The 27,887-nt window shown below is 39.9% G+C and overlaps 1 protein-coding gene across 6 annotated transcripts in view; it reads right to left on the bottom strand.

Moving 5' to 3' along the window:
- LOC117414015 (leucine zipper protein 1-like) overlaps positions 1 to 27,887 on the bottom strand; it is a 54,616-nt gene that overhangs the window by 16,564 nt on the left and 10,165 nt on the right. For 3 of the 6 annotated variants that reach the window (XM_059000464.1, XM_059000465.1, XM_059000466.1), the window contains 2 exons: positions 23,373 to 23,456; positions 1,266 to 4,515 (listed from right to left, as the gene is read on the bottom strand). In XM_059000464.1, coding sequence (XP_058856447.1) covers positions 1,266 to 4,226 — 2,961 coding nt within the window. In that variant the 5' untranslated portion in view covers positions 4,227 to 4,515; positions 23,373 to 23,456. Of the gene's footprint in view, positions 1 to 861; positions 1,126 to 1,265; positions 4,516 to 23,372; positions 23,457 to 27,887 lie in introns of those variants that run through there. The other 3 variants (XM_059000467.1, XM_059000468.1, XM_059000469.1) reach the window with 2 other exon arrangements.

The following is a 27,887-nucleotide window of genomic DNA, read 5'->3' as shown; positions in this document are numbered from 1 at the left end:
TCTTATCATTACAGCACAGCTGCCTTGTATTTAGTTTATTATATATTTATCTTACAGTATCACTGAAATGTATTTGTTGTTGTTTTTTTCTGCTGTATGTTGTTTCGAACTATGGCAATGTGTATTTTTCCCTGGGAACTCAATGGAAATGAGACCTCGGTCTGTCAGTAAGGAATTATTACCGTAAAAAAATTTACGTTGTGTGCGGAATGTGACTTCCTGACAACTGTATTAAATTTACTGACATTCTATATAGGGTTACAACTAGACTTCCCTCCTTGAACACCGGCATAGAACAACATATACAAGACACACAAAAAGCACTGTGTTTCCTTATTGTAGCTATTACCTTAGTCTGATTTGTGCTTTCCCTTACTGCACTCTGTAAAATACAAGCTTGTGTTAATGCTGACAAGCCAGCGAGCAATACCCGATTCAGAGGAGAGTGGCGGTAACGCACCAAGTGGGCTGCAAGTCGAGACGCATCCTCTTGCTGAACCTCCCAGCCTTTAGAGAATGTCAACAGCAGCCAGACAAAACACTCTGGATGTGTGTTCCTGGGGCCTTGCCTAGCTGAGAAACGCGGTAGAAAAGAACTGGCGACAGATCTGCACAGAAAAGGCTATCATCCCTGTGAGGAGAAGCAGTGTTACCCGAGATGGTGCTGTTCTCTAGGATTCTACTGGAAATGTATATTGAGCAGTGTATATAAAAAGGGGGTAGGCTAGTGTGTGTACCGACTACATAGTCCTACCTTTCCTTCGCACCATTTCTACTACAATCACTGTAGTTTGTGTAAAGAATTCCCTTATTTAGGTCACACTGTCACGAGGAAGTAGAGAACAGTGCAGAGGGAGGCTGTTAACGTTTTCATATTTTGAAGCGACACACTTCCTTGTACCAGGACAGGAAATAAAAATAAATCAATAGATGTGACCCAAATATAAGACTTTGTGCAAGTGTCTTCTCATGAGACAGGACTGCTAAGCTTATCTTCTATCATAAGACTCATGATTTATTACGAAATACATTCTGATGCTTATAAAATCTTCTGGAGCAGCATCTAGACTTCCAGTAAATAATTGGGAAAGTCCTTGTCATCTTGCATCACCATATCTATTCCACCTAAAATACAACAATATTGTTTAAAGTATGCAACCATAGTGAAAAAGCAAGTTGCACTGAAAAGCAGAATTCAAATGAACAATGAACTGTGGCTGTTGGATATAACTGGGTTTCATTCAAAGGTGATGCCATTGACTTACCGGTGACTTTGGGCGGTTCCTATAGGACAGCTCCTGCGCGGTTATTGGCTCATGGGCTTGGGTGTAGCTCTTCCTCAGGAGGCTCTCGGTTTTGCTCCTTCTCACCGGTTCTGGTGGTTCCCAGGGACCCACAGTGCTGTTTATCCTCCGCATGTACAGCTCAGCAGGGCTGGGCTTAGAGGTGTGGCTGGTCTCCTCCCCGTCCAGGACGGTGGTGGCCCGATAAGCCCTCCACGTACTGGAGGAGTCAGAGTCCTCGTCGCCGGCATCACTCTTGGGTCCCTTGCCCTCATCAGCGGAGAATGCCCCTTGCTTGGTCCTCCAGGTGCTCCTCACAGTCACGTTCTTCACATCTGGAGTGTTCTCCTCCCTGGTAGACTGGTGGCTCCTCCAGCTGCTGCTGCTGCTGCCGCTGCTGCCGCTGCTGCTGCCGCTCTCAAAGGACGTCTCATTATTGTTATTCTCCATCGGTTCCAGGGCCTTGATGGTGAACGAGCTCCTGGAGACCTGAGCTTCTATCTTGTCCTCTGCTGGAAGTTCATCCTCGGCCTCCTCTGAGGATTTTAGAGTGAATTCACTCTTGGGGATAGAGATCTCGTAGGGTATGGATACAGTATTCGGGGACTCCCTTGGAGTTATCACTATATTGCTGGTAGAGGTATGCCTTTCCTTCGGTGGATCGCTGCTATTGCTACTGCTGCAGCTGGACCGAGTAAATGTTGGCTCGGAGGGGTATATGGTAATGCTACTAGACATCTTGCTCACTGATTTGGTGGAGGTTCTGGATTTGTTTTCTGGAATCAATGGCTCCACCCCAGTACCACTCATAACCTCCTTACAGTCAATCTCCACAATGGCTGGCTTGATGACTGCTTTGGATCTCAGCGACTCCCTTGGGCTACACACTCTACGGATCTCAATCCCTGTCGGGGTGTGTGTTGCTTCCGAAGACATGCCTTCAGTGGCCGTGGCTCTGGCTGTTTCTTCCTCAAAGGAACTTCGAGTGGATGATCCTTCTGAAACAGAATCCTGCAGTCTGGCATAGCGAGTATACTTCGAGGACACAGACGACCTACCACTTAACGCAGTCACCTCAGGGGCTGGATCGAACTCACCCAGGGAGGACAAGCGCCTGGATCCTGTGGATTCAGTCTCAGAGGCCGAAGATGGGCTCTCAGACCTATTATCCTGCAGTAGTAAAGCAGCTGAATGAGAACGGTAAGACAGGACTGACCCGTTGGACTTGGAAACAGGGGTTGACGCCAGTCTCTCCACTGGCTGATCCAGAGAACATGCCTTTGTATTCTGCTTTTCAGAGAGTAGTGCACTGGCAGATTTATTTGGCTTCTCCAAAAGTGTATCAGTTTTAACGGATTCAAGGTCGCTTCCAGAGTACAACCTCTCTGCCCGGTTTTTGCCATCACTCTCATTGGTTTTAGAAGATGCTTTCCAAGGCTTTTGGACACTCTGGACATTAGCAGCCGGAGGGTAGCGACTGAGAACTGAAGGCAGCTCCTTTGTTTTCTTCACCTCATTCTGGGATGTGCTTGTGGACATGTAGCTGGAAGTCACAGCTTTTTCTTCCACTCCCCTTCCCCTTTCCTTGACCCCGGCCTCAATCGATGCTGTTGTGCCAGCTTTCCCAGCCCTTCTGCTCTTCAAACTAGGACTAAGAGCCCTGCGGACAGATTTAGGAGAGCTCTCCTCTGGTTGACTGTAGTCTCTGTTCCTTATCCTTTCCCTTCTCTGCTGAGGAGAGAGTTCTCGGGTTTTGTACTTGGAGACCGACTGATCTGTTGCCCCGCTCCTGTACTTGGGCTTTTCCTGCCGGAAGCCTCCCCGGACATTAATTTCCTCATTCTCTGCTTTGCCATTCTCAAGGATTTTAGCACCGCTAAGCAGCACCTTCAACTGTTCCATCTGATCGCTCAGGGCTTTGCTGTGGTTTTTCTCCATCTGGAATTTCTCCTGAAGCTCTCTGTTCTTGGCCTCTGTGTTTTTGAGTTCCTCCTCAACCAATTCGAGCTGCTTCAGGCGGTTTTTGAGTCTTTCAATCTCCTGGTTGAGATCCTTCACCTTGTTGTCCTCCTGGCCCTCACTACTGTTCTTTATGTTCTCAGATTTGTTTCGCAGACCCACGTCATCCGACAGCTTCAAGTAGTCAAGACTCTTCTTCCTCATACCAACCTTGGTTGTCAAGCCCGGGGAAAGATCATCTTCTATCCGGAGATCCCCAATCTCTGAGGAGTGATGGAGGAGATTGGATGCATTCCTGCTTTGGTCTGCCACGTTGATCCTATTGTTTTGTTCCAGTTTCTGGGTCAGCTCCTGTATCAGCTGCTCGTCCTGCTTCTGCTTCTCCAGAAAGCTCTTCCTCTCATTGACGAAACTCAATGCAAACGACTTTAGCTTTTCCAGCTCGCCCATCAAGCTCTGCTCGGCCTTGTCCAGCCTGCTCTCGGAAGACTCAATCTCTTTCAGCCGTGCTTTAAACGTCTCCAGCTCAGAGGCAAGCTTCTTGGTCAGGTTCTTCTCCTCATTCAAGCTCAGACAGAGCTGGGTGCAATCTGACTTACTCTTGGTGAAGGCTTCTTCCAGCTTCTCCATTTCGGCCATCCTTCTCTGAAGCCTTTCGGTTTCGGTCTTCAGCTCTTTAGTCATATTTTCCTCTGCCTCCATCTTCTCATTGAAGAGCCTGCAGAGTTCCTCTGCCTTCCTGACTTCCTCATCCTTGCCCTCTATTTTCAGGACACGTTTACGCATAGCGTCCACATCGTTGAGCAGACTGGAGTTGCTGCCTTCCACCTGGATGACCTTGTCCTGGAGGTCCAGAAGTTCATCTTCGGCTTTCTGCAGGTTCTTGGTAGCTTCCTCAAGCTCATCCAGACGGCGACCGAGGCTCTGCAGTTTGTGCCGCAGATGGCGGCTCGTAGTATCCTTATAGCTTGTAACGTCAGCCATGGCTGCTTTTACTGGACAGTCTTCCCAGACGACCACATTTGCGTGGTAGTGCGTTTGGGCACTTTTTTTTTTTTTTTTTTTACAATAGGTTTTCTTGTTGCACTAATGAGAAGTCTTTTTTCTGAATTGTATCTTTGTCCTTTATTTTGTTCCCCTTTTTATCCTTTTTTCACACGGATATTTGATACACAAACCAAGGTAACAGGTCGTTGTAATCCAGTCTTCTGTGTTATTTTTTTAATTTGGCCTTTTCATCCTTAGGGTTCGCTGTCAAGATGAATATACAGACCTGAAACGACAGAAGAAAAAAACATTAAGAGATCCTTCTCACTATTTTTGTATCTTTAATAGTATTTTATTAAGCTAAAAGCCAGTCAAATGTATTGTAATCTCGGCTTTATGAATAATATTATACCCAATGCAAAATACCGTTATTGAAAATAACTATGTTGCAATTTCTTTTTTTCTTATACATGTATCCATTGTTATTTTTTCATTTAAAACTAACAGCATTGACCTTTGGCTATCTAAATTTGGGATTCATCAAAAATATACTGTACTATAATTCAAATATATTAACCTTGCTAGGCTATTGTGGTTGAACCTTGCACAGTACATGGTTCACTTTAAAACTGTTCTTTTACTGTACAGTGCAGTCATGAACATCGCTGATATGATACTAGCAGTGAACAACCGATGAAGGAGACGCCCTATAACGGAAACTTAAAATTCGGATGCCTCCAGTTACGTTAAAGGGTCAATAAATAAAATCACATCTGGTTGAAACAGAAGCAACATGAATGCAGTATATACAAGCAACTGCACCCCTTTAGATCATGAAAATAATGTAAACTGTTACATATATACCCTTAATTTACACTGCAATACATATGCAAGGTTTGCAAATTGCACACAGCTCTCTGGTTTTAGCTAACAGAAGCTCCTATCAGAATGGGGGAAGGGGGCTGCTCGCTCACTCTTGCACACGGTTTCTGACTTTACTACTGTGGTCAGATTATTACAGTGGGCCGGGATTTAATTACCATGTGGTTTAAGTGCAAAAGACAACCTCTGGAAACCACCTTCCCTGTGTCGCTTCGCCTCTCCCACCCTTCCAACCCCTCCTCCCACCCTCTGGTCATGGATTTCCTGTTTGACAAAGTGCTGATTACAGCACTTCTGAAATGCAGACTTCCAGCCTTTCACTCCCCAGCGCACAGACAGCTGCTTCCACTGCAGCAACGCATTTCTGTATGTCCTTTGTTATTACAATTTCTACTTATTATACAGCATGGACATATGTTCATTTATTGCACAAAAACTGCACAAATTGTGCTAGAAATACCTTCAACCATGCAATTATACACCTATTATAATTATAGAATATAGTTATATTTACAGCCATGGGTGACCTTGGATCACAATTGAATTGGAGGTTACAAATGATGCCATGATTTAGTTCCAACACAGCTCATTTCATATTACTGGCCATCCATTAAGTAAATTCAATACCAAAAACACCCTTTGCCGTCTTCAACTATAATTTTATACATTTGCCAAACCAGTTACCGCTGAGCTCATAACATCCGTGCTTTAAAACAGCACAGAGAAGGAACTGTCAACGTTGATATTATTGTTGATTATTTAATAGATTTTTACTTTTTATTTCAAAGTGTTGCATGAATTATATCAAATCGAGCAACAGCATTAGTAAACACAAGCCCAAGGCTGTCTGCATGGAAACGACTCCTTCTTAACCAGTGGTTGCTATTGCATTATTTTATGTAGTATATTTATTTGTGGTTGTTATTAATACATACTGTGGTTTTAATTTTACAATAAAACCGCAGTTATTAAAAATCAGCAGTTTCATCACTACTGAATGATAATAAACCTTTCATAAAAAACATGATACTGCTGAATTGATGCATGAGAGCTTTAATAATTCAGCTTCTCTGTGCTGTAGTTAACCTCCATTGTGCTCTAATTTTAAAAGAAGCTATCACCCAAGTCTCCTGGGTCTCCACAGAGAAACACGTTTGAAGTTTGACAGGCTGGGATTCTAATAAGCTGACAGGTTCTTGCTCCAACTACAGTAGGTACCGATAATATTGCTTGAAAAGTTTGATACCTCAACACATCTGATTCTATGCCTGTTAGTTTGCTGTTAAAAATACATATATAGTGTATTTACTTGAACAAAAGTTATTGTATTTCTTGCTCTTATTGTATTACTTGTATTGTAACGCTTGAAATGTTTTTGCTTACGATTGTAAGTCGCCCTGGATAAGGGCGTCTGCTAAGAAATAAATAATAATAATAATAATAATAATAATAATAATATTAATTAAAATCTGAATATATATTCAACATGTGTTGCAGATTCTGCTTGGCTGTAAGCAAGCATTGTTTTGCATAATACTAAAACAGTTTAAAAGGATTTGCCAGGGAAATTTGAAACCTTGGTATCTCATAGCCCAAACTTGACTACTATTGGGTACTCTTTGTCATCCCAGTTGTCCACATCACTGGGAGTTTTGTTTTTTGATCTCAAGTCAGAATTTGTGTCATACCCCTGAATCCTGTGAGTCACTTTCCTTGTAAACTGAAGACTAGAACATCAAGTACTTCAGTAGGAACGCTGAAGGTACAAAACATGCTGTTTTTTATGAAACAATCCAATTATTATAACACATGTATTGTTTAACCACCATGACAACAGCTCAGGAAACCTTAAGAAAAGCATCATTTCCAATGGAAGTCAATGGTGCAGAACAGGCTTGAAACCAGCTCAGAGTGCTACTTTCATCTACAGCATTACTTTTCAGATGTATGTTCTTGCTTGTCAATAATAATAATAATAATAATAATAATAATAATAATAATAATAATAATAATAATAATAATAATTATTATTATTATTATTATGTACACACTCGCTAGATCACTTCTTACATCAAAACTGCCTGGAGAAAATGTCCTAGTAAACTGCTAACTAGGACCACAGCAAGTCCCAATTAAACCAGCTTGGAAATAAAAACTGTATTCAAGTACTTTTTAAAGTTGCTTGCAATAGCAGGTGGACATCAGGCACATCACGTGTTCCTGGTGTCTACCACAGCAACTTTCATAAAGTGGGCTTATAGCAGTTTCCATGCATGTTCTCTGTTACTATACTGCAAAGCTGGTATCAGATCTGAAAGTGGCACCTCAGTAAATAAATCATAATCCCCTTGACTGGCATTGCTTACAATTTCACTCCCAGGCTTGGCTGGAGGCTGCTGTGGTTGATGTTTCTTGATTCAGCATCATCGTGTTCCCCTCGTCGTGCCACCGTGTCAGTAACACTTACAAGTGTAAAGAGATTGAGGTATTCTCTGCTGTCATTACTTTAGCCTAACAAACACACTAATTGAAAAAAAAATCTCCTGCACTCTTCACAAAACCTGTAACATCATGCAATAAAAAAAATATACCTTTCACAAAACAGACACGCAGATGAGAAGCGAGAGAGACGTGGAACCGGATTCAACTTTGCAGCCTCCAAAAACAAAATCCACATACAATCTTATTCTCTTCATCATGTATATGTTTAAAACTTTTTAAAGCCTACCTTTGCTGAAACCTCAAATTGGATAAAAAAAAAACAACGTGCAACTTGAAAATCGTTAAGCGTGGACAGGGTGTGGAAATATTTTGGCTGTCACCCAAACAAAGCAGCTTTTAACAAGTCAGACAAGGATATTCACAGCGTCTTCATTTTTTGACTTGATACAACTTGACCGTTTATAACCCTAACATGTCAATTCTTGTTTAATTGAATCAAATTGAAATCAATGCGTACACCCAATCCATCTAGTTACAAACATTTATAAAATAAAAGTATTCACATATAACCCAAAATAAACTTGCATAAAGTTACTTGGGGTATATCTGAAGGCTTATTTTGGTACTGGCATTGATCAAGCAATGCAGATATATTTAAATAATGATTTGTGTGGGTCTTTTTTTGTGGCTTTTTCTTGATAGCCAGAATGTGCGTTGTTCAGGTTTTACTCTTTTGTATCGTCTGAAAAGCGAATTGCTCGGTTGATGCCCAGCAGTATTCATCTGCTTCGTGCTGCTCAAATTAAACAGCATCATAGATAAGAATCGATGGGTGACGTACCGCTATTGCAACAGTATAAAGTAACCTGCACCATTAGTATAGACACGCACTGTAAACATTATATACCGTTTATATGCATCAAAAAAACGAGTCCACCAGTTGTGCTGGAACTTGGCATGGGCAGTATCGGTTCTTGAGAGTATATTAAATTAAGTCACAGTGATCTACTTAACAAAAGCTGCTTGTAACCAACCAGGATAATGAAGAACAGTATCGGCAACTGTTTATCTGACTTTAATCAAACTTTCGATTGACTCACTTGCAAACCATGCAGGTCTCACCACACAAGGTAGCATGCATATTTGTTTAATGTTAAATGTCTGTTTGCTTAAATTGCTTTGGTAAACAAGATGATTAGAGATAAATACAAACATGTTCTACTTGACAATGCTAATCAAACATGATAAGAGTGGGTCTATGAAATGTACAGTAACAACGCACGATAGGCTCTACAGTCTGCAGCAAGCAAGCAAGGTCAGGAAAAGTACATTTCAAATGAAAGGGTTTCAGGTTTCTCAGATGGAAGTGGTTTCAGTTGAAATTTCATGTTGAAAATAGCAACTACTGCACGTCTTTGAATTAACTTTCTTCAACCCTGGACTGGCAACTCCATTCAAGTGTAGGTCCTGCCAGTGCTTTCCCTGACCCACTTTCATGGCTCCCTTCCTGCTCTTGGAAAAGCGTGTGCGAGCCATCTTTATCTAAACGACTGCAATCAGAGCGGGAGGAGGGGGAAAGGTTAAGTAATGAACTCCCCTTTGCAATTGCAGGAAGTGGATGCTGTGTCTCTTGAGGAGCCAGCAGAGATCAGGGTAGGAGAGAAAGGAATCAGGATTTACCGTAAAGATTCAAAAGCTGAAACTAGGGCCTCCGTTTCCATTAGAAGAAGAAAAACAACAACAACACACGTTGTTCTAAAAACTACACTGAATGTCAACGTACACAAGCAGTACCTCTTGTCCCAATTATTTTATTTAAATGTTTTTTGTTGCTACGCCTCATTGAAACATTCTTTAGTTTATTTTTTTTTGCAGTAGGATGCTTTACATTACAGCTGGTTTAGCTCAGGAAAAAAAAAAAATGAAACCCAGACATCCAAATACCTTCTTGAAAATCTCTTTAAAACAGTAAGGGACACTGCAGCTGGACAGGGCTATGAATCATCTGCAAAAGGACAGATTTTTCTACAGCTAGATAAATTCTGATAGCACTTTGTATACAGGACTGATCTTCTAACCATCTGCTGTCCATTCAAGAAACTTCTTGTAAATAAACCTTCTTGTGTAATCCGGTGGATAAAATCTGATATCCAGAAGACAGCCTTCCTACAACTCTAATAAAATGGCACACCACAACATTATGAATACATAAAAAAAAGGTAAATCACTGGTCAATATTTAACCCCAGATATGGATGTGCTTCTGTACTTCCAAGAAATTAGTTAAATGATGCCACAAGCCCCTTCTGAGAGGATACAAGATTAACAAAGCACTGACTGTACCCGTAAGCCATTTGCAGAGCAAAGTGTTTGGGTTAGCCAAGCTATTTACTATTCAAATTAGAGGCATCGGCAATCAATTTCAAGTGAACGCTCAGTTAGGCTTGCAGTCCTGAACAGGGTAAAACAAACAAACAAAACAAACCAAAAAAAAAAACAGTATTGAACAATTTGCTGATTAAGCTAAAAACAAAAAAAGCAATCTGCTGGTGGGACATAAAATTAGCATGATTGGAGACGTAGTTTTAAATTGTTAGCAGTCTCAGGTCTATAAAAGGTCTGGTGAACTGAACCAAACTAATGCTTCTTTTACTGGCAAATAAAACCAAGCACAAACCTTCACAATACAATTAAAATAAGTAAATAAACAAATATTCATGTGTGTGAGAGAAACAGCTCTTCTGCTTTAGTGTTTAAAAAAACAAATAAAAATAAAAGAGAGAACAGGCCATTTTTACTTATTTCATATTCTGCCCAACTCTAACAAATTTGGAGGCAAACAAAACAAAAATGTACACATATTGGTGTTGTAAACAAAGAATACAGTTATGTACCGAATATGAAGCCAGTATCTCAAAAGGGAACATTTAAAATCTAACTATTTAGGAGTTGAATTTAAAAGAATAAACTCTCTTTCAGGGGATTCTTCATTACTCAGAGAAATCAGAGCAGTACAGTAGGTGTAACACAGTGTTTGGTGAGTTTATTCCCAAGTGAAATTGTGCCAGGCTTGCAGATGTATCGTACACTCAGTATGCATATATGCAAAAAAAAAAAATCAAAGGAAAATGTCTGTGCAAAAAGTGATGATGTTTATATCATAAAATATGGAAAAACAAGTCAGCAATCGATGGATTTGCAGCATTGCCTTCTGCAAGCGAATCACAAGTAAGATTGTGGTTATTTCTATAAGCTTCTAAGCTATATTGTAGATGCGTGAAACTTCAGCTGACCTATTTCTGTATAGACTGTACAGTACTGCAAATACAGCACATAGATTTGTCTGTAAAGCACCAGACTGTAATAAACGGCAGAGGTGCTGCAGCGGTTCCCCTTCAATTTGTGCAGCCCCCCTCCCCTCCCCTCCAAGCCCGCTTCAGTATGCGAATCCCATCTCATCTCATTTCAGTGCTGCAGATTTCCTCTTGCAAGGTCATATCCCATCTCTCGGGAGCACAGCACAGCTTTCTCCCTTCAAAGGCCCTCTGCTAGCCTGTAATGCTGCGAGTTAGGCCATTATATTCAATATAAAACTATTAAATCACAGGCCAAGATCAATGGACTGAGCCACCTTTCCTTCCCAGCACACTGGTTTGCAGTATTACTGCTGGCATGGCATACCGTATCAAAAATATCATTTGCATGCAGTCTGAATAACAGCTATTCTCCTATACCCTGATTAGCATTCATCAAATAGGTAGTCCAAGTTTAATACCAATTGGAGTCTGGCACTTGTCTACTGATAATGTATGCCAAGACTATATCTGGAAGCATGGCAGGTTACGTAGCAAAGACAGGAAAGAGGTGACTTGAAGTTTATACAATCCTAAAATTGTATAGTTAACCCAAGCCACTGCTTCAAGTTAACATCCTACCAGGTGTAATAACAGCTTTATAATAAAACCTCTAGCACTGTTAAGCAAATTCTTAACCAAAAACACAATGAAGCTTACCTGTGTAATTTCCCTGCCCCTTGCACTGATCCCGTAAGTACTGTAATGTTGCATGGTTTTGGGGGTTAAGCTTTAACATGCCTATACTTAGTACAAAAGTGTTTTAGATACATGTTGCTCTTTGCTTTATGTACTGAAAGCGCAGTGACCTAAATCCGGGTTTAGTGACATTTTGAAATGTCTCAAAGGTTTCTGCCTGTGTAAATATTTTATTAATTTGTAAATAAAGATATGCAAAGCGACAGTGTAGGCACTGCAAGCTACACTTCATCCTCCACTTCCCTTTGCCTGCCCATAACAAGTGATGAAACCGAAGAGGAACACGCTTTCAACTACAGCACCCATCTGTCACTTAGCAATTAGCCCTCTACTGAACTGAACTGAACAAAACTGAGAAAGCACTACTAATACAGACTGTGAGTCCAGAGGCTGAAACGATGTGGTTAACTTCTACTGTACATCACCTGTAATGAAACTGCATTGAGAGAAGTGCAGAGGCTGCAACACTGTGGCTTGTTATAATAACTTCCACAATATGACAGAGAGAATCACAGAATACAGCTGTGTACAGAGTATGAATGCAATATCCCGATGCTCCCCATGACACTCGCACATCTTAGGTCACAGGTGAAAGTGAAGGACGCTGTTATATTTTGCTCAACGGTGAAAATATGAAAGGTTCGATTCATTAGCAGTGTGGGTGCTGCAGCAGATTTTCATGAGTAATGCATGAGAAGTTACCTACAGGAGGAGGATGAAAAAGCAGCAAAAAGGTTTCAAAACAGCTGCTTGCTTCTCTGTTAAGCTAGCTTTGCCTTTTAGTAACGCGGCAGCTTTTAAAAATGCATTGGTTGCAAAAAACGAACCAAGTTAATAAAAAGCGCTGCCGCAGGAAGCACCTGACTTCTCTACAGTTCCCACTGCACTATGCTTACAGTACCTTCTTCATTCACAGCAGGCAATTTCATATCCCTTTCCTACATTTACCATCCACTTGCAACATCATGTGTTCTATTTATTACCACCACATCTATCTTTCTATAAGTATAGGTTGGCTGTGTACTATCCAAGTATCAGAAGACAATAAGGTGCTAAACACGCAGCACATTGCTGAATCCCACACAATATTTAAATACATTTCTACCTAACAGACAAGAAGAGAAATCATCAATAACTGGGTTTGAGTTGGTCCAACAAAAATGAATGGGTTACCTAGCCATGCTGTTAATGGTGAATCGCTGGGATACTCTCGTTCGTAAATGTTCTTTACTCCAAAGTTAAAGGCTTCAAAAACAAATTTATAATAAAGCTATTCATTAACTAGTTTAATGAATAAAAAAAAAAACACATGCGCATACAAGTTTTACAGGTAATTCAAGTCTTTTTTTTCTTTTTTTTTCTAATGAAATACCAGTATTACCAACTCAGCTCAACTAAGTGTTTCAGGTCTGTATAGGTTTACATAACACAGGCCCTGCTGCATCAATAAATATCATTATAGGGGTCTAGCTGTTTTTGTCTGAGAACATTTCCTACTGTTTTTGTTTTGCTTTTTATTCTATCAGCACCTCCTCTCTGTTGCCTCCTTTCACAGTTTCTCTGCTCCATGTGCTGACGCAGCAGCTTCTGCCTCTTGTAAATCTCTCAGCAACTCAGTGGCCAATCCATTACTACAGCAAACAGCAATGCGCAGGACTGCACACACACACACCGAATAACTTGGCACTGGGCTCACGATGCTGTACTCTGTATCACACACACACAAACCGATGACAAACAGCAGTGCTAAAGAATACCCAGAAAGAAAACCTCAGGCAAGAAAGTATTAAAATGAAATACTAATCCCCAACTGCAGTTAGTCATTCTGCAAAGTTCGGCTCAATGAGGTAATGTTAGTAAATAGCTTCGATACCCATGAAACATTCATTCCAGCCAATAGTATTGGGATATTATGGAATTGATAAGTAGAACAAGTTCTATGTGGGTTAGTTTTTCAGTGGCCTGAACAATATCCGGTACAGTGGCTGTTGTGACTGTTACTCTAGCGCAGCCAGTTGGCCTGCAACATCCTTGCAAGTATCCCCATATTAAAATGAATATTATAATTTTTTGATGATCCCTAAGTGATGTGCAGTTCTCTCACTTGCCCTTTGTTGTGGGTCAGATGAAATAGAAGACGGTGTTCCTTGGGATGTTTACTTTGGGGTTCGGGGGGGGGGGGGGGGGGGGGGGGTTGGTCGTGTAACTGTATTCCTGCTTTTTTTAGTGTAAAGTGAATCTGTCCAGCCCTGGCAACAGCAAGTTCCTGAGCCATTGGCTTTTATTGTGCGACGGCTTTGATGAGTCACAGTGTACAGGAAATACACAAAGAATATGAATATGTCTCATCCATAGATCATCACGCATTAAATTATTAGTAATAGTATTGGCTGACTCACAAGCTAAAATATATATATAGTACCCAATTATGTCATGCTGTAGTAAATTCTGATGGATTAAATAGAGTCTGCTTTAAATTGATAGTCAGGCCTTTTAATAAATCATCACTTCTCAAGTGGGTTAAAAGCCTTGGCCATTACCTCTAAGAGGGAGACACTCCTTGCTTTTTTATCACTACCTACGTAGGCGATTGCGGGACTAGCTGGTTCACGGAACGATTCACTTCCACAAATTTAATGGATATGCCTGCTTCACCGGAGTCTAAAACGAGCTTAGTATAAGCCATCGGCACCCCTTACTGATTTGAAGCGCTGCATTCAGGAGCTCTCAATTTATAAATGATTTCCCACTGCTGTGCATTGTGCAGAATAAGACATATTGAGGTCATGAGGTATGCAAGCTGGTTTTAAAAATGTTCAGGAGTGGCATTGCTCTCCCTGTTAGCAGCAATGGCATTTGCTAAGAGCTTGCAGTGCAGCACCCTTCTCAAGCCCTGCTGATGCTGGACAATTATAACATCGGCTATTTCACTGAATAAGTAGCAAGCAATGCTGACCCAAAATGGCCATAGTAGGAAAGGGGCATGGGAAAGAGGTCTGCGAGTTTCAGCACAGTTCTTCCAGATACCTTATTTAATGCTGCAATTAGAATGGTACCTTGTCTTTATTCCAGTGAGGCTACCAGCAGCCTGTTGTTTACCTTGGCTTCAAACAGACATACAGTTTACACAGGAAGTGACATCAAAAATCGTTTTCCTGGTTTTTTCCTTCGGCTCCCTTTCAGGAGGGTCTCGCCCTTCTTAAGCCACAGGACCTCAGAGCAAATTCTACTCAGCTTTCAGAACATTCCTCCGCCCAACTCACTTTGTACTACACTAGTTTTTACTATAGTAATAAGTCATAATTGATCATCTGTTCTGCATTTGGTGGGTCATTTCTTCCAATGTTCCTCAAGAGATATGATAAACAGTCATTTAGTTAAGTTAGCTTTTTTTTTTTTTTAAAGAAGCGATTTGGAAACTAAAATCTAAGGAAATATACAGTTGTGTTTACAGGTCAAGATGTTGATAGCTGATTGCTTCCTCAGAAAAGAACAGCAGGGGAAGTGAACAGGAAAAAACTTTTTTTTTGATGAATTAGCTCAGATATCCAAGAAACATTCCTATTTTTTGGTTTGTTTTTAAAAGAGGTTTTGCTTTTTCTCTTTTTACAAATACCGTTAAATACATAAATACATAAATAAGTCTGTTTAAGTATTTGTGTAAAGGCCCCACTCTACTGTACTGTATGAAAACACCCCTTTTGTAGACAGGCAGCTACGCAGTGAGGTTCAAGGATGAAATGGCTCATCTGAATTCTTCCCAGACTCCCAGCTCTAAACTCGCCAGAGTTGAAGGGTAATCATTGGGTCTGCCTGTGATTAATAAAGCCTATTTACAACCTCAGCCGTTCAATAACAATTGACAGCTTAACAGCTTTAAGCAAATGCACAATCCAACACTCGACCAGCAATAAAACTCACTCCCAGGAGCCTTCCGATGTCTTTGCCTTCAGGGATGCTGGTGTGTTTAAACTTGGTTCAGGCAAGTCACATGCAAAAATTCATACCAGTCATATGCAGCTGCTGAAAAATAATACCAATAAAAGCCCTCTGAAACTGAATTCAAACCACGTCTTTCAAGTTTGAACAACTCTAGGGAAATCCAGCCAAGTTTGGCAGCCAATGTAAAGATAGAGAGATAATAAGATCCTATCAGGGCCAGTATTTATAAAAAAAATCATTTGTGGAGATGTTTTGATTTTGTCAGAAGCAAAACCTTGTAAACTCGGCTCAGAAAATCTGCAGCCACTCTTTCCCTGTTTGTCTGGTATTTCTCTTAACACCCCCAGTAGGTAGGCACAAAGTCTCATTTTAGCATTGCCCTCATCCCCACCACCAACAACTGGCACTAGACAATCACTGCAGCAGAACTGCATTTTGGGAGGTGTAGTCTTTACTAGCTATGTTCCCACAGCAGCACTGCAGAATGCTCGATAGAACTACAAAACAGCACTGCAGCATGACTGCAGCATGGAATGTTTGTTTTTTGGCACTAAAGACAAGGGAAATCAATTTATAGGACAATACATATAAAGAGAACACTACCAAAAGTATACAACACCTGTGAATTCCATGCAACCCACATGCCTAATATCAAACAAACACATCAAGGTGTACATTTAGAGGACTAGGTAATGTTACAGTCACCCACTCTGTATTTTCCGCTGCTATTAAAAGAGGGAATTAAAGGTAGATTACAAGTCAGAGCGTTGAGAGCTTTCGAGAGCTTTCCTCAAATCTGAGGTACAAATTCCTGAAGATAACTGCGATTCAGTGCCAAACAACAAGCTCACACAAGCTCTCCTGAACACAGTCAGCCTCACCTCAGCACATCAATTAGCTCCAAGGACAGCTGAAAAGAACTAGAATCTGTTATTTATGGAGAGAAAGGCCTACTATTGCAGCATTTTTATGTTCAAGCAGATTTCAGCCAAGACACCGGAGGCATTTTTTTATAAAAAGGTTCAAAGTCAACTTGTTTCTGAAACTACAACATCAAAAGGTTACAAATCAGTGAAATACACGGTGTAACAAATAATCAATTAATAAAAGGAGCTGGCTTACTAAAAAGCGTATTGGCTTGCTGTTTAAAACTGCTGAGAATGTGTGTAGATACTGCATAACTTTTACTCTCCTGACAGATGTCATAGTAATGCAGGTCACATAGATCTGTCCTCAAAGCAGCACTATGTACAGCACAGACAGAGAATCTGTAAAGGCTTTGGGTTGAAGAGAAGTATGGCTCTTCCATTTTGATAGACTCTCTAAAGTTTGGAGCTTGAAATTACAATTGGTGGATTCAGTGACGTATCAAAAAAACAAAAAAAAAAAACAAACACACATTCCCAATGATTTTTACATGGGAAAGCACCTCCTCTCACATGCTTGCGTGAGATAAGGTTAAGGTATAATATAGGAGGCTGTGTGGTCCAGTGGTTAAAGAAAAGGGCTTGCAACCAGGAGGTCCCGGTTCAAATTCTACCTCAGCCACTGACTCATTGTGTGACCCTGAGCAAGTCACTTAACCTCCTTGTGCTCTGTCTTTCAGGTGAGATGTAATTGTAAGTGACTCTGCAGCTGATGCATAGTTCACACACCCGAGTCTCTGTAAGTCGCCTTGGATAAAGGCGTCTGCTAAATAAACAAATAATAATAATAAGGTATGTGAGAAAAAGCTGTGTGTCAGATGCTCTCAGAAGGGATGTGTGGGAGGTAGCCTACATCACGTCAAGGGTGACAGATTGAAAAGCTGCCAGTACCGTAGTTATGGTATTTCAGGTTTTCCATAAAGAGAGCTGCAAACTGCCACACTACTCCAAAATCTAATTGGGGTCGATGATGAAATTCTCATTGGTTTTTAATTTGAACTCCCATTAATTGTGACTTTCTCCCTCGATCGTAGTTCTCAATAATATCACGATAATATAATATTGTTCAACCTCTAATATTGAAGGAGTTCTGCAGTATTAGATAACTATCATAAGCACAGATTTAAAAAGCACATGTAAACACACACACACACACACACAATAACTAGCTCAAAATACAAGGGAGCCAATACCACAATAGTAGTATCCAATAAAATAAATAACAAATAGGCAATTCTAAAACTTTGAATAACATAATACAGTACTGTAGCAGCTACATATTTTTTTTAATTTTTAAGTATTTGTTTTCTGTACGTGTTCTGAGACACGTATTACTTCCACAGTACCTTGGGACTTGAAGAATTGTGATCCTTGCTAACTCAAGACTGCCTTAATGAAACTATCTTCACAAAGCAATGCTCTTACTGTGCTGGTTGAAACGCAAGGATATCTGTCTGCGTGAAGCACTGGAAGAGTGGCACCACAGTAAATCCATCAATATCTTGTTTTGATTACATCGTTATTTCTAATGTGGTTAACAGGCTTTCTGAGTACATAAATGTTTTAGAAATTGTACATGCACGCTCGAAACACATTACGACAAAAGTCGTTGAACACCATCTTAAATTTACTTGAGGATTTCCACTCCCCACAGGAGCTGCTGTCTAATTAAACTGAACTGTCAGTGTGAATCTGAATCACAGAACCTGCCTCGATATCAATGCAATCATCCTGCCGTGAAAGAGGAACTCTGAGGGGACTGAATGATATCCTCAGAGATGAGAATATTTTAAATACCTCAACCTGATCTCTCGGTCTCCCGATTACAGGGCGGTATTTATATGTAAATACAGATCTGAACTACAGTATCAGGCTCAAGCAGTGTACAGGTACAGACTCAAATATTTGGCTTCATTTTCAGGAGGGCTACCTTTTCACCAGAACCCTTTGTTTTTTATTTGCCTAATTAGCATCTATCGGATTTAGAAAAGTATAACATACAGTATGTGGCTTTTTGTAAAGAGTAGCGTTTCTGGTTGCCCAGAGTAGAGGTGTAGTTTTTGAGTAATGTACATAATTGGACAAACCAAATTGCAAGCTCAGGTTTGTAATGAATACTGAATTGATGAATTGGTGAATTTAAACATTTATAATCCAGACCCCTATGATTGATCTGCAAAAATATATGAAATATTTTAGCAGTTCTTCAGTGTGAATGTTACTGGTTAAATAGTTCTGTACTGCTCTTTGGTTAAGTCAACATAAATCAACATTTTAATCATTTTGGTGTTTTTTTTTTTTTTTTTAATTATTATTATTATTATTATTATTATTATTATTATTATTATTATTATTATTATTTCTAAACTATTACTGTTGGAAATAAGAAATAGTTTACAATTGATAATCAATAATGAACCAGAAATTACTGATATATTCTGATCATTACAACACAAATTTTACAGTAAAAACAGCTCAGACTGATATGCAATGTTTTATTCGCACACCTATGAAAACATGACTTATACTTCAGACATCTGAGAATTAAACAGATCCCTCTCAAACTGCACAGAAAGCAGATTTCAACTATAGTACAACCACCACCCTTTGAAAACATATACAGACCACATCACGAAGATGAGCCAACATTATTATTATTATTATTTGTTTATTTAGCAGACGCCTTTATCCAAGGCGACTTACAGAGACTAGGGTGTGTGAACTATGCATCAGCTGCAGAGTCACTTACAATTACGTCCCACCCGAAAGACGGAGCACAAGGAGGTTAAGTGACTTGCTCAGGGTCACACAATGAGTCAGTGGCTGAAGTGGGATTTGAACCGGGGACCTCCTGGTTCCAAGCCCTTTTCTTTAACCACTGGACCACACAGCCTCCTATAACAGTTAAGTTATCAACGCAATGATAGTGCATTATTTTTACTTTACATGGTTATACTTGTATTGGTAGTGTGAAAACTGGGCTCTCCTTTGGGGCTACTGTAGGTATTTTATAAAGCATTCCCAGATGAAATGTCTCAATCATTTCGCTTTGGTTTATAAATAAATATATATACACAAACAAACACAACACCTTGCCACCTCTAACATTGTTTTTCTATTAGAAATATGTGTAATATCAGACTTCAAATAGTTACAATAAGCAAAGAAAAAAATACCTGTCCTAAGTATCCAGCCAGCTTGGTATTTCAAAGACAGTAAAGCAAATCAGCAGAGAACTCTCGGAGAAAGCAACAGAACAGATGAGTCAGCACAGGAATCCAGAATATTCTACATGGAAGGCAGTTCCAGTCATTCAAGCAGGCAAACTCAACAGAGAGGACATAATCTAAAGGAATCTGGTGCGGCGCAGTTTTAGCACAAGGAATTCTGCATGATATCTTACAAATAGGGCAGCACTTAATATTTTACCTGTCATATTAGATGACCCTGCCAGACCTGTTTTTAATAAATACAGGATGACGTTGCTATGATTACATGCCGTACTGGTACTTATCTAAATAGTGTCACACCTATAATGCCACATGCGCTACATTCATTCAAATAGTTTCTTAGGCGAGCCGGTAATTGCTTAAAACATTCTGCATTCCAAATACAAAACAATTAAAATGCTTATTTCTGACTCTCATGTGGGTTGCAATGGAAGGTGGCAATACGCCTCGCCCCATATGTTAGCGTGACTCCCGTACAAGCACAGTCAAACCCAACAGCTAGTCTCACTAACTGGATTAGCACCAATCTATTTGGAGTGTGTGAAACCAGCCTGAAATCATAAGCTCTTCATTAACACCAAACGATCCAACAAGGCGTGTTGGTTTTGTTAAGACACAAGCAATAAAATAAAAATAAAAATAAAATAAAGAGGCAATGCTGCTTAAGTAAATGTCATTTCCTGCCTTTGAGAGTAATCAAGGGACCCAGGCTATACCAGGGGAACATGCCCTACACCAGGGCGATGCCATTCCAAATCGGGGAAACAGGTCCTAATAAAAGTGGCTAGGGGGTGTATGTGAGGGACAGTAAAAAAAGTACAGGAAGTATCTAGAGCCTCTGAGGAGATTGTTAGGAGTCAACCTGAGGAAATTATCCCAAATTTGTGTGCCCAGCTGTAAAACTGGGCATGTGACATTTCAGGTTAAACATTAAAAGAACTAATGAAATGTATTAAGCACGCTACAGTGCTAACAATGACACCTCTCAATTACCACAATTACATAATGCATGTTTACATTTGGATTATTTTGTGAAAGGAAAACTAGCAGAGCAATGCCGCTATGACCGTGGGAAACGCACTCTTCGAACACTGACAGCCCACTAAAAAGCAACAGGGTAAACAGTTACTAAATTGTCCGATGTATTTATTATTCTTGAGAACAATTCTATTTTCAGCCTGTCCTGTATAGCTCCCCCCACCCCCTCTCAGTCTTTACCAAGTTTTCAACACTGAAATGCTAAATCTGATAAGCTCTGTGGGAGAATTAAGTAAAATAACCAATACATTAAACCTTGAAACGGGATAGCCGAACCAATAAGGCACAAAGTCACTTGACTGTGCTGCTGCTCAGTGAGTCACTTCCACCTAGCCTGTGATTAACACCCTCTCCTCTGCAGCACAGCGCTGGGGAAGAGCTAACCAGTGCTCCCAGCCTAGCACGATGCTCTTCCTGTGCTCTGATTAGCCATGGTGACAATGCAATAGGGTGGGGAAGGATTCAGATTTTACAAGAGAAGTTGCAACCAAGGCTCCCAACTAAGACTTACTGTATCATTTACTTCCATTTCCCACCCAGAAGAATTACTGGGGGGAGTAATGGTTCCATCCATATTTTTAAAAACACCCAGTCATACAAAATGGATACTGCAGCAGCGTCTTTGATATTCACATTTATTACTGACTCTAGCTCAATATTGTAGTGTGTCATTCAGTTGACTGATCCTGGGGACCAATCAGGATGGGGGGAGCCTTACTGGGACTGTTGGCACTGATGCAGGGCCATGGGGGTTCATGACTGTATAAAAAATAAAAATCTTCAATGGAGGGGTCCGTAGGACTTGATAAACCACAAAGTAAAGAGTTTTGATGAATATCATCATTATTGCTTTTGGTTGGTCTACAGTTGGATGAATCCAAAACTATTAAATGTGTGATCGTGGCAGTCTGGATTCCGAATCACCCCTAAAAATAAAACAATACTGCTGTCCAAGAGGAGCAGCTAAGAGCACCATCTGACTCGGAGCGGGACACAGCCGGCATGCAAGCCAGGTGAGGCTTCCATTTAAACCCAAAGGCACTACTCAAGGGCACAACTGTACACCTGCCAGCAACTTCAAATAGTCTTTCAGCTCAAACAGCTCCAGACTGACTATACCAGACCAGCCCTGGCTAGCTGACAGCGTGTTCTTACTTATCAATTATCCTGATGCATCTTTCTGAGTGGGATCCTGTAGTTTAGTCTGAACATTCTGGCTCATGTATTTAATAGACGATAAGAGGATTGTAACACAGTCTCTCTCTATAGCTAAATGTCACCAAGGGAGACTCACTGGATGAACACATTTAAACAGTTTCAAAAGCAGCAGAGGAGATACAAATCACTGCAAGACACTGCAAGAAAAATCTAGTTTTCAATTCACAAACATTTATGTTTTGTACTATATGTGTTGGCTTCTCACTCTATTGATAGTAATATTAATTAGATTTTCTCAAAATGACTTGATTATATAAAGTATGTACCAGTCACCATGTCTTGTGTGGTACAACAGACCGCAAAGCCTTAGCAGAGTGCTTCTGTTTACCAAACTGGGTCCTGTTGCTTTACGTTCTGTTAATGTATAGTTTGGTTTCCTGACATTTCCTGACATGTACTGAAGTTTTGTGAAGTCGTAACCAAATAAGTAGACAGGACTGTATTCCTATTGTTGTATCTTATTGGGTAGTACAGTTCAATCTGACACTCTCACAGAAACAGTACTGCTTTTCACTTTTGATTTACTTACTTTTGTAAGTAGAAATGCTTTACTTTTGTATTTACCTTAAAGTTACGCTTGCAGCAAAATGTAATTTGTTTTTTAGTTCCAGAACTTTATTGGCAGAGAATAGTCAAATAAGTTACCAGAACTCCCATGCTGTAATGTGCACTGTGTTCCAAATTACAATATTACTTGGGTGCTTCTTCCAGGTCCTCAAATCGTTACATGCTTAGAGTAGCACAACAATCTTATCAATATATATACTTTGAGCGTCTTCAGATTCCCTCCAGGTTTAAAGGGGAGAGTTTATTATATATACACACATTTACATTTCTTTCAACATATAAAACACAACAATACTGAGCCACATATTTCAGTGGGGTAGTCATTTTTAGTTTGAGCTTAATAAAAAAGGTGGCGTGCTGCTTCTTTAATCCAGTTATACAGATTGAACCCCTAATAACAGCCCCATGGAACTCAGTTTAAGAGCTACAAGAGGTCATAAAAAAACAGCAATAAATCAGACTAGAGACTTCCAGATGGCCAGATAATGACGGGTAGTGAGACTTCTATTTTATTAGTGGCTGAGTGCGAGCGACTGTAATTTTAACTTCTACACATGCGCCCAATACAAGATGGGGCCCATTCTGAACCGAGCGGTCCGGTTTGTTTGAAAGCGTATATGAATGCTCCAGAAGAACCATTCTGATTTTTAAAGTCTCCTTCAGAGATTGTTTTAATTGAACTGGGTTAATTCAACTAACCATGTGTACAAAATTTTAAAAAAAAGTATTTAAGCAAAATATTTGACTAACAAAACCCATCTCCAGTAATGAACTTGTCTTTGTTGATATATTACTTATAATAATATGGATTGTTTTTAAATACATAATACAGATATCTCTTACTAACCTGTAGGAGTTACTGCTGCATAATTTGAAAATTCACAGATGCAAAGATTTGAATCTTCATTTTTAATATGGTCAGTCCTGGGGCCTGTATGTGACAAAAGAAAAGAAAATATTTATTACATTAAAAAAAAAAAAAATAACAATAACAAACGCATTTAGCATTTTACAGCTACTTTCGGATTCCTATTTCGATCTGTTCCAAATAGCATCACTTCAATAGGCTGGCTGATTCTTTGAGTCACCTGTCTGGGAAAAGCTGCGTTTCCACTGCCCAGGGTTAAGGAGCTCACATGCGTGACAAGAGCAGAGCTGCCACTGAACTTGAGTAACCATGTTTATTTACCTGTTCCCAAGTACAAACCCATGCTTTGTATAACCACATTTGTACCTACATCTGGTAAAGCTACGGGCAAAAACCACAGATTCTAAAACGTCATTTCATTAGCATACAAATATTCTCACAGTGCTGGTACCTTATGGTGCTGTGGACTGATTTATTTATTTTTCACTATCCCTTCGATCCAGCACATTTTCCTGCCAGAACGCTTTTCATTCACTTTGTGACAAAGGTAATGGGACCCCACCTAGCTGAAGACTTGAGTTCCATGCAGCCAGAAGAAAAGGTGGGGGACAATTTCACTCTCCAGGTGAAATGACCAAGGGTGTATAACCCTGTGTAGCACCAGATACAGTCTTTTAAAACAAAACACTGTGTTAACTAGAAAATGCTTCTTTCAAAACTTAAGACCAATTAAGAGTCTGGAAGTGCAGAACAGGCCATTTTGTTAGGTATAGTACCATTACTTTAAGCACATAAGGAATTAACTAATCATGTTACAATTTATACAACATGTAGAAAGCCACAGACAATTTAAATAACCCTTCTTAAAACACAGAGAAAACCTAAATCCCTGCAGGACTCAGAACTCATGGATCTACATTTAATTACATCAGATAGTTTGATAAATCAAGGATATATTATTGCTGACTGTTCCAGTAAATGTTGCGGATTTTGTTCATGGGGTTCCCTTAACAAGCCAGCATGTAATCAAAAGTGAAATCATGTTTATATAAAATCATGCTCCTGCTGCCACAAGTAATAAACATTCTCTAGCGCTTTGCAAACCTTTTGCGTTTGTTTAATTCAACTTGTATGTAAAAAATGAGAAATGGAGCACTCGCTAGAGTACAGGATGCGCTCTATAGCCTGGACGTCGCCGGTTCGAGTCCAGGCTATTCCACAGCTGACCGTGGACGGGAGCTCCCAGGGGGCGGCGCTCAATTGGCCGAGCGTCGTCCGGGGGGAGGGAGGGTTAGGTCGGCCAGGGTGTCCTCGGCTCACCGCGCACCAGCGACCCCTGTAGTCTGGCCGGGCGCCTGCGGGCTTGCCTGTAAGTTGCCCAGAGCTGCATTGTCCTTCGACGCTGTAGTTATGAGGCGGCTGTACGGTGAGTCTGCAGAGCGTAAAGAAGCGGGCGGCTGACGGCACACGCTTCGGAGGACAGCGTGTGTTCATCTTCGCCCCTCCCGAGTCAGCGCAGGGGTGGTAGCGGTGAGCTGAGCCTAAAAATAATTGGGCATTTCAAATTGGGGAGAAAATAATAAAAAAACTAATCGGCAATGACTAAATTATTTAAAAAAAAAAAAAAAAAAAGAGAATTGGAAATAATCAATGTCTAGGTAATCATCAACTATAACTGTTTGTTGGACCAGAAACTTTTTTTTTTATTATTATTTATTAATTCCAATCATTGGTGCTGCACTGCTGAATATAATAGAATGGCATGAACATGAAATCAAAATAAATATTCAGTCAACAGTCATTTTACTGCACACACATTGGTGCATTGTGTTTAGCCAATTGAAATTTGCTGTTTTTTCAGCGAACAAGATTTATTAGAGTGTTGTGTTGTTTTGGAGTTCCGGTCCTCACCCCCGCGGGAACTGCAACGGGTGTAAAAACCACCCCTACTCTGCTAGCAGGGTCTGCTGCTACAGACTGATACAACTGACTGCTATCTGGAAAACTTCAAAATAGAAGACGAGCGGTGTAATAAGTGACAAAAAGGCACTGCAAATAACCCTGTAGTAACAACAGTCTTCCAGTACCTCCACATTTCACAAAGTACAATTTGTAGTCGGTGCCTAGAACTGAATTGTAGGTTTAGGTTGTGAAGTACTTCTTAGCCAAAATTACCCGTATGCATTTGTAAAGTAGCGAAATCATTTAAACCAATTGGCAGTAAAGTCACCCGAGTGCAGTTACAGTATTGCCGGTTAACAGGAGGTTTTCAGGGTGCTGTTAATGTAAAGCACAGGAAGGCTGCAATGTGATTGTTTGAAACACTCTCAGCTTCATGTATTGCGATAGAGTTGTGGATCCTAACACAGGACTTTGGCTTACCTCAACTTCCTGCAGTCCAACAAACGGTTCTTGAATGAGGACTGGGATTTATAATCAGTATGAATAATGTAGCTCCCCCTAACTCACTTCAGTGTTGCCATGCTTAATAATCCTGTTAAATATCATACAAATGAGTTAATGTACTAGTGTATCTTTAGTGTAAAGTTTAAAAAACTGAAATGGAAAGCCAAACTACATAACGAAAAAATCCATAACAAATGGAAACAGAAGCTAGTTAAAAAGGTAGCAAATGGATTTTAAAGCATTAGTTGCTAAACCCTTAACCCCATTTACAAATGAAATGAGTGGTTAGGAGTCAATACTATCAACAATGGTGTTACTGTAACACATTCTGCCACCTCGCCCCTTCAATAAGGGTTTAGTTTAAGCAACTATACTTCTTATATCATTGGCTCTTTATGAAGTAACATTCTGTCTATATATTCTTGCATACAACTGAGGTCCTATTGTAAGTGACTCTGTTGATGCACAGTTCACACCCTAGTCTCTGTAAGTCGCTAAATGACTCATTATTATTAATAATAACAATAATAATAATAATAATAATAATAATAATAATAATAATAACTAGGTTTTATTTCTGTGTGTGATCTTAACGCCCTAAAGTTTGACTTCCTTCTTCCTGCAAGGGTGAATGTTCAGTCAATAAGAACAAATCAAAATGAAAAAATATGTGTGGTTACAAAAGATTGAAATATTCTGTACAGAAAAGCCCATCACGGCACACCACCTGTCAACTTCTGAGGCTTACAATGCAAGACAACAAGAAGCCATTCCTGAAGGCGATGATAAACACACAAGCTAAAAGGATTAGTAGAAGAATTTGATACTGCTGTACAGCTAAATAACCTGAACCAGGAGAGTCGTGTAAAAACGTAACGACATTTCACACCCTCTCTCTTGCTTAATTGTGCAAGGTCTGTCTTTTTCCCCACCTTTGATCACGCCCTATAAAAGCACAATATTCAATTTGATTTCATCCATAAACATATGTTAAACCCGCCTCAGATGCAGGCTTACTGCACATTAATAGCAAGTTCCAATTTACAACCCTAAACCACAAGAACAAACTTTTGTTTCATTGAGAAACTAATGCAGCTTCAACGTAGACTGACAAAATTGTAACATACAGAACAGTGTGTATTGGACCTTCATCAAGGAATCAAATCGGCTGTTAGGGCTGCTAGTACAGGCATGAGCAATTAGATCTCACTGTAGTCAAGTTTTAACTGTAATATACAGTAAGATAGGCATATCCTCCACCACATTATTTACTATATGCACATATTATTATTATTATTATTATTATTATTATTATTTATTTCTTAGCAGACGCCCTTATCCAGGGCGACTTACAATTGTTACAAGATATCACATTATTTTTTACATACAATTACCCATTTATACAGTTGGGCTTTTACTGGAGCAATCTAGGTAAAGTACCTTGCTCAAGGGTACAGCAGCAGTGTCCCCTACCAGGGATTGAACCCACAACCCTCCGGTCAAGAGCCCAAAGCCCTAACCACTACTCCACACTGCTGCCCATATACAGTAGGAATACTACATCTCAGATACCCCATATTATAGTTTAATAGTTATCACATCTGGTAAAGCTAAACACCATACTTAACACTGAAATTACTACTTTATTATCATTTTTATAAGTATACATCTTTGTTTTTGAATTATAAGTTATATTTATATTCCGTCTTGCTTAGTTAAGTAATGCAGTTCAAGTAAACATGAACAAAATACAATTACAGATCTTTACAGAAATTTAGTCAAGTCTGACCCCATTAACACAAGCCTCAGTAAAACCCTCCTTTGTAAACTTGACACTATCCTGTAAAAGAACCTGAGGACTTTCCAGCAGACACTGTATACATCAGACCCACCAAGATACACCCCCTCCGGTTTCCACAGTCAAGAATGTACCTTCAGCCAGACAGGACGGACAAAAAATATGCGAAGAATCCTTTTCAAGAGACGCAGAAACTTTAGAGTGTTCATAACACATGCATTTCCACATGGCTGCCTCCAGACTTGCCTTATAAGGGCAAGCGGTTCAGATTTCTCTCTTTTCATTAACTT

The sequence above is a fragment of the Acipenser ruthenus genome, chromosome 25 (assembly GCF_902713425.1).
Source record: "Acipenser ruthenus chromosome 25, fAciRut3.2 maternal haplotype, whole genome shotgun sequence".
NCBI classification, from domain to species: Eukaryota; Metazoa; Chordata; class Actinopteri; order Acipenseriformes; family Acipenseridae; genus Acipenser; species Acipenser ruthenus.
The sequence above is the reverse complement of the archived record's forward strand: the minus strand, read 5'-3'. Positions and strand labels throughout refer to the sequence as shown.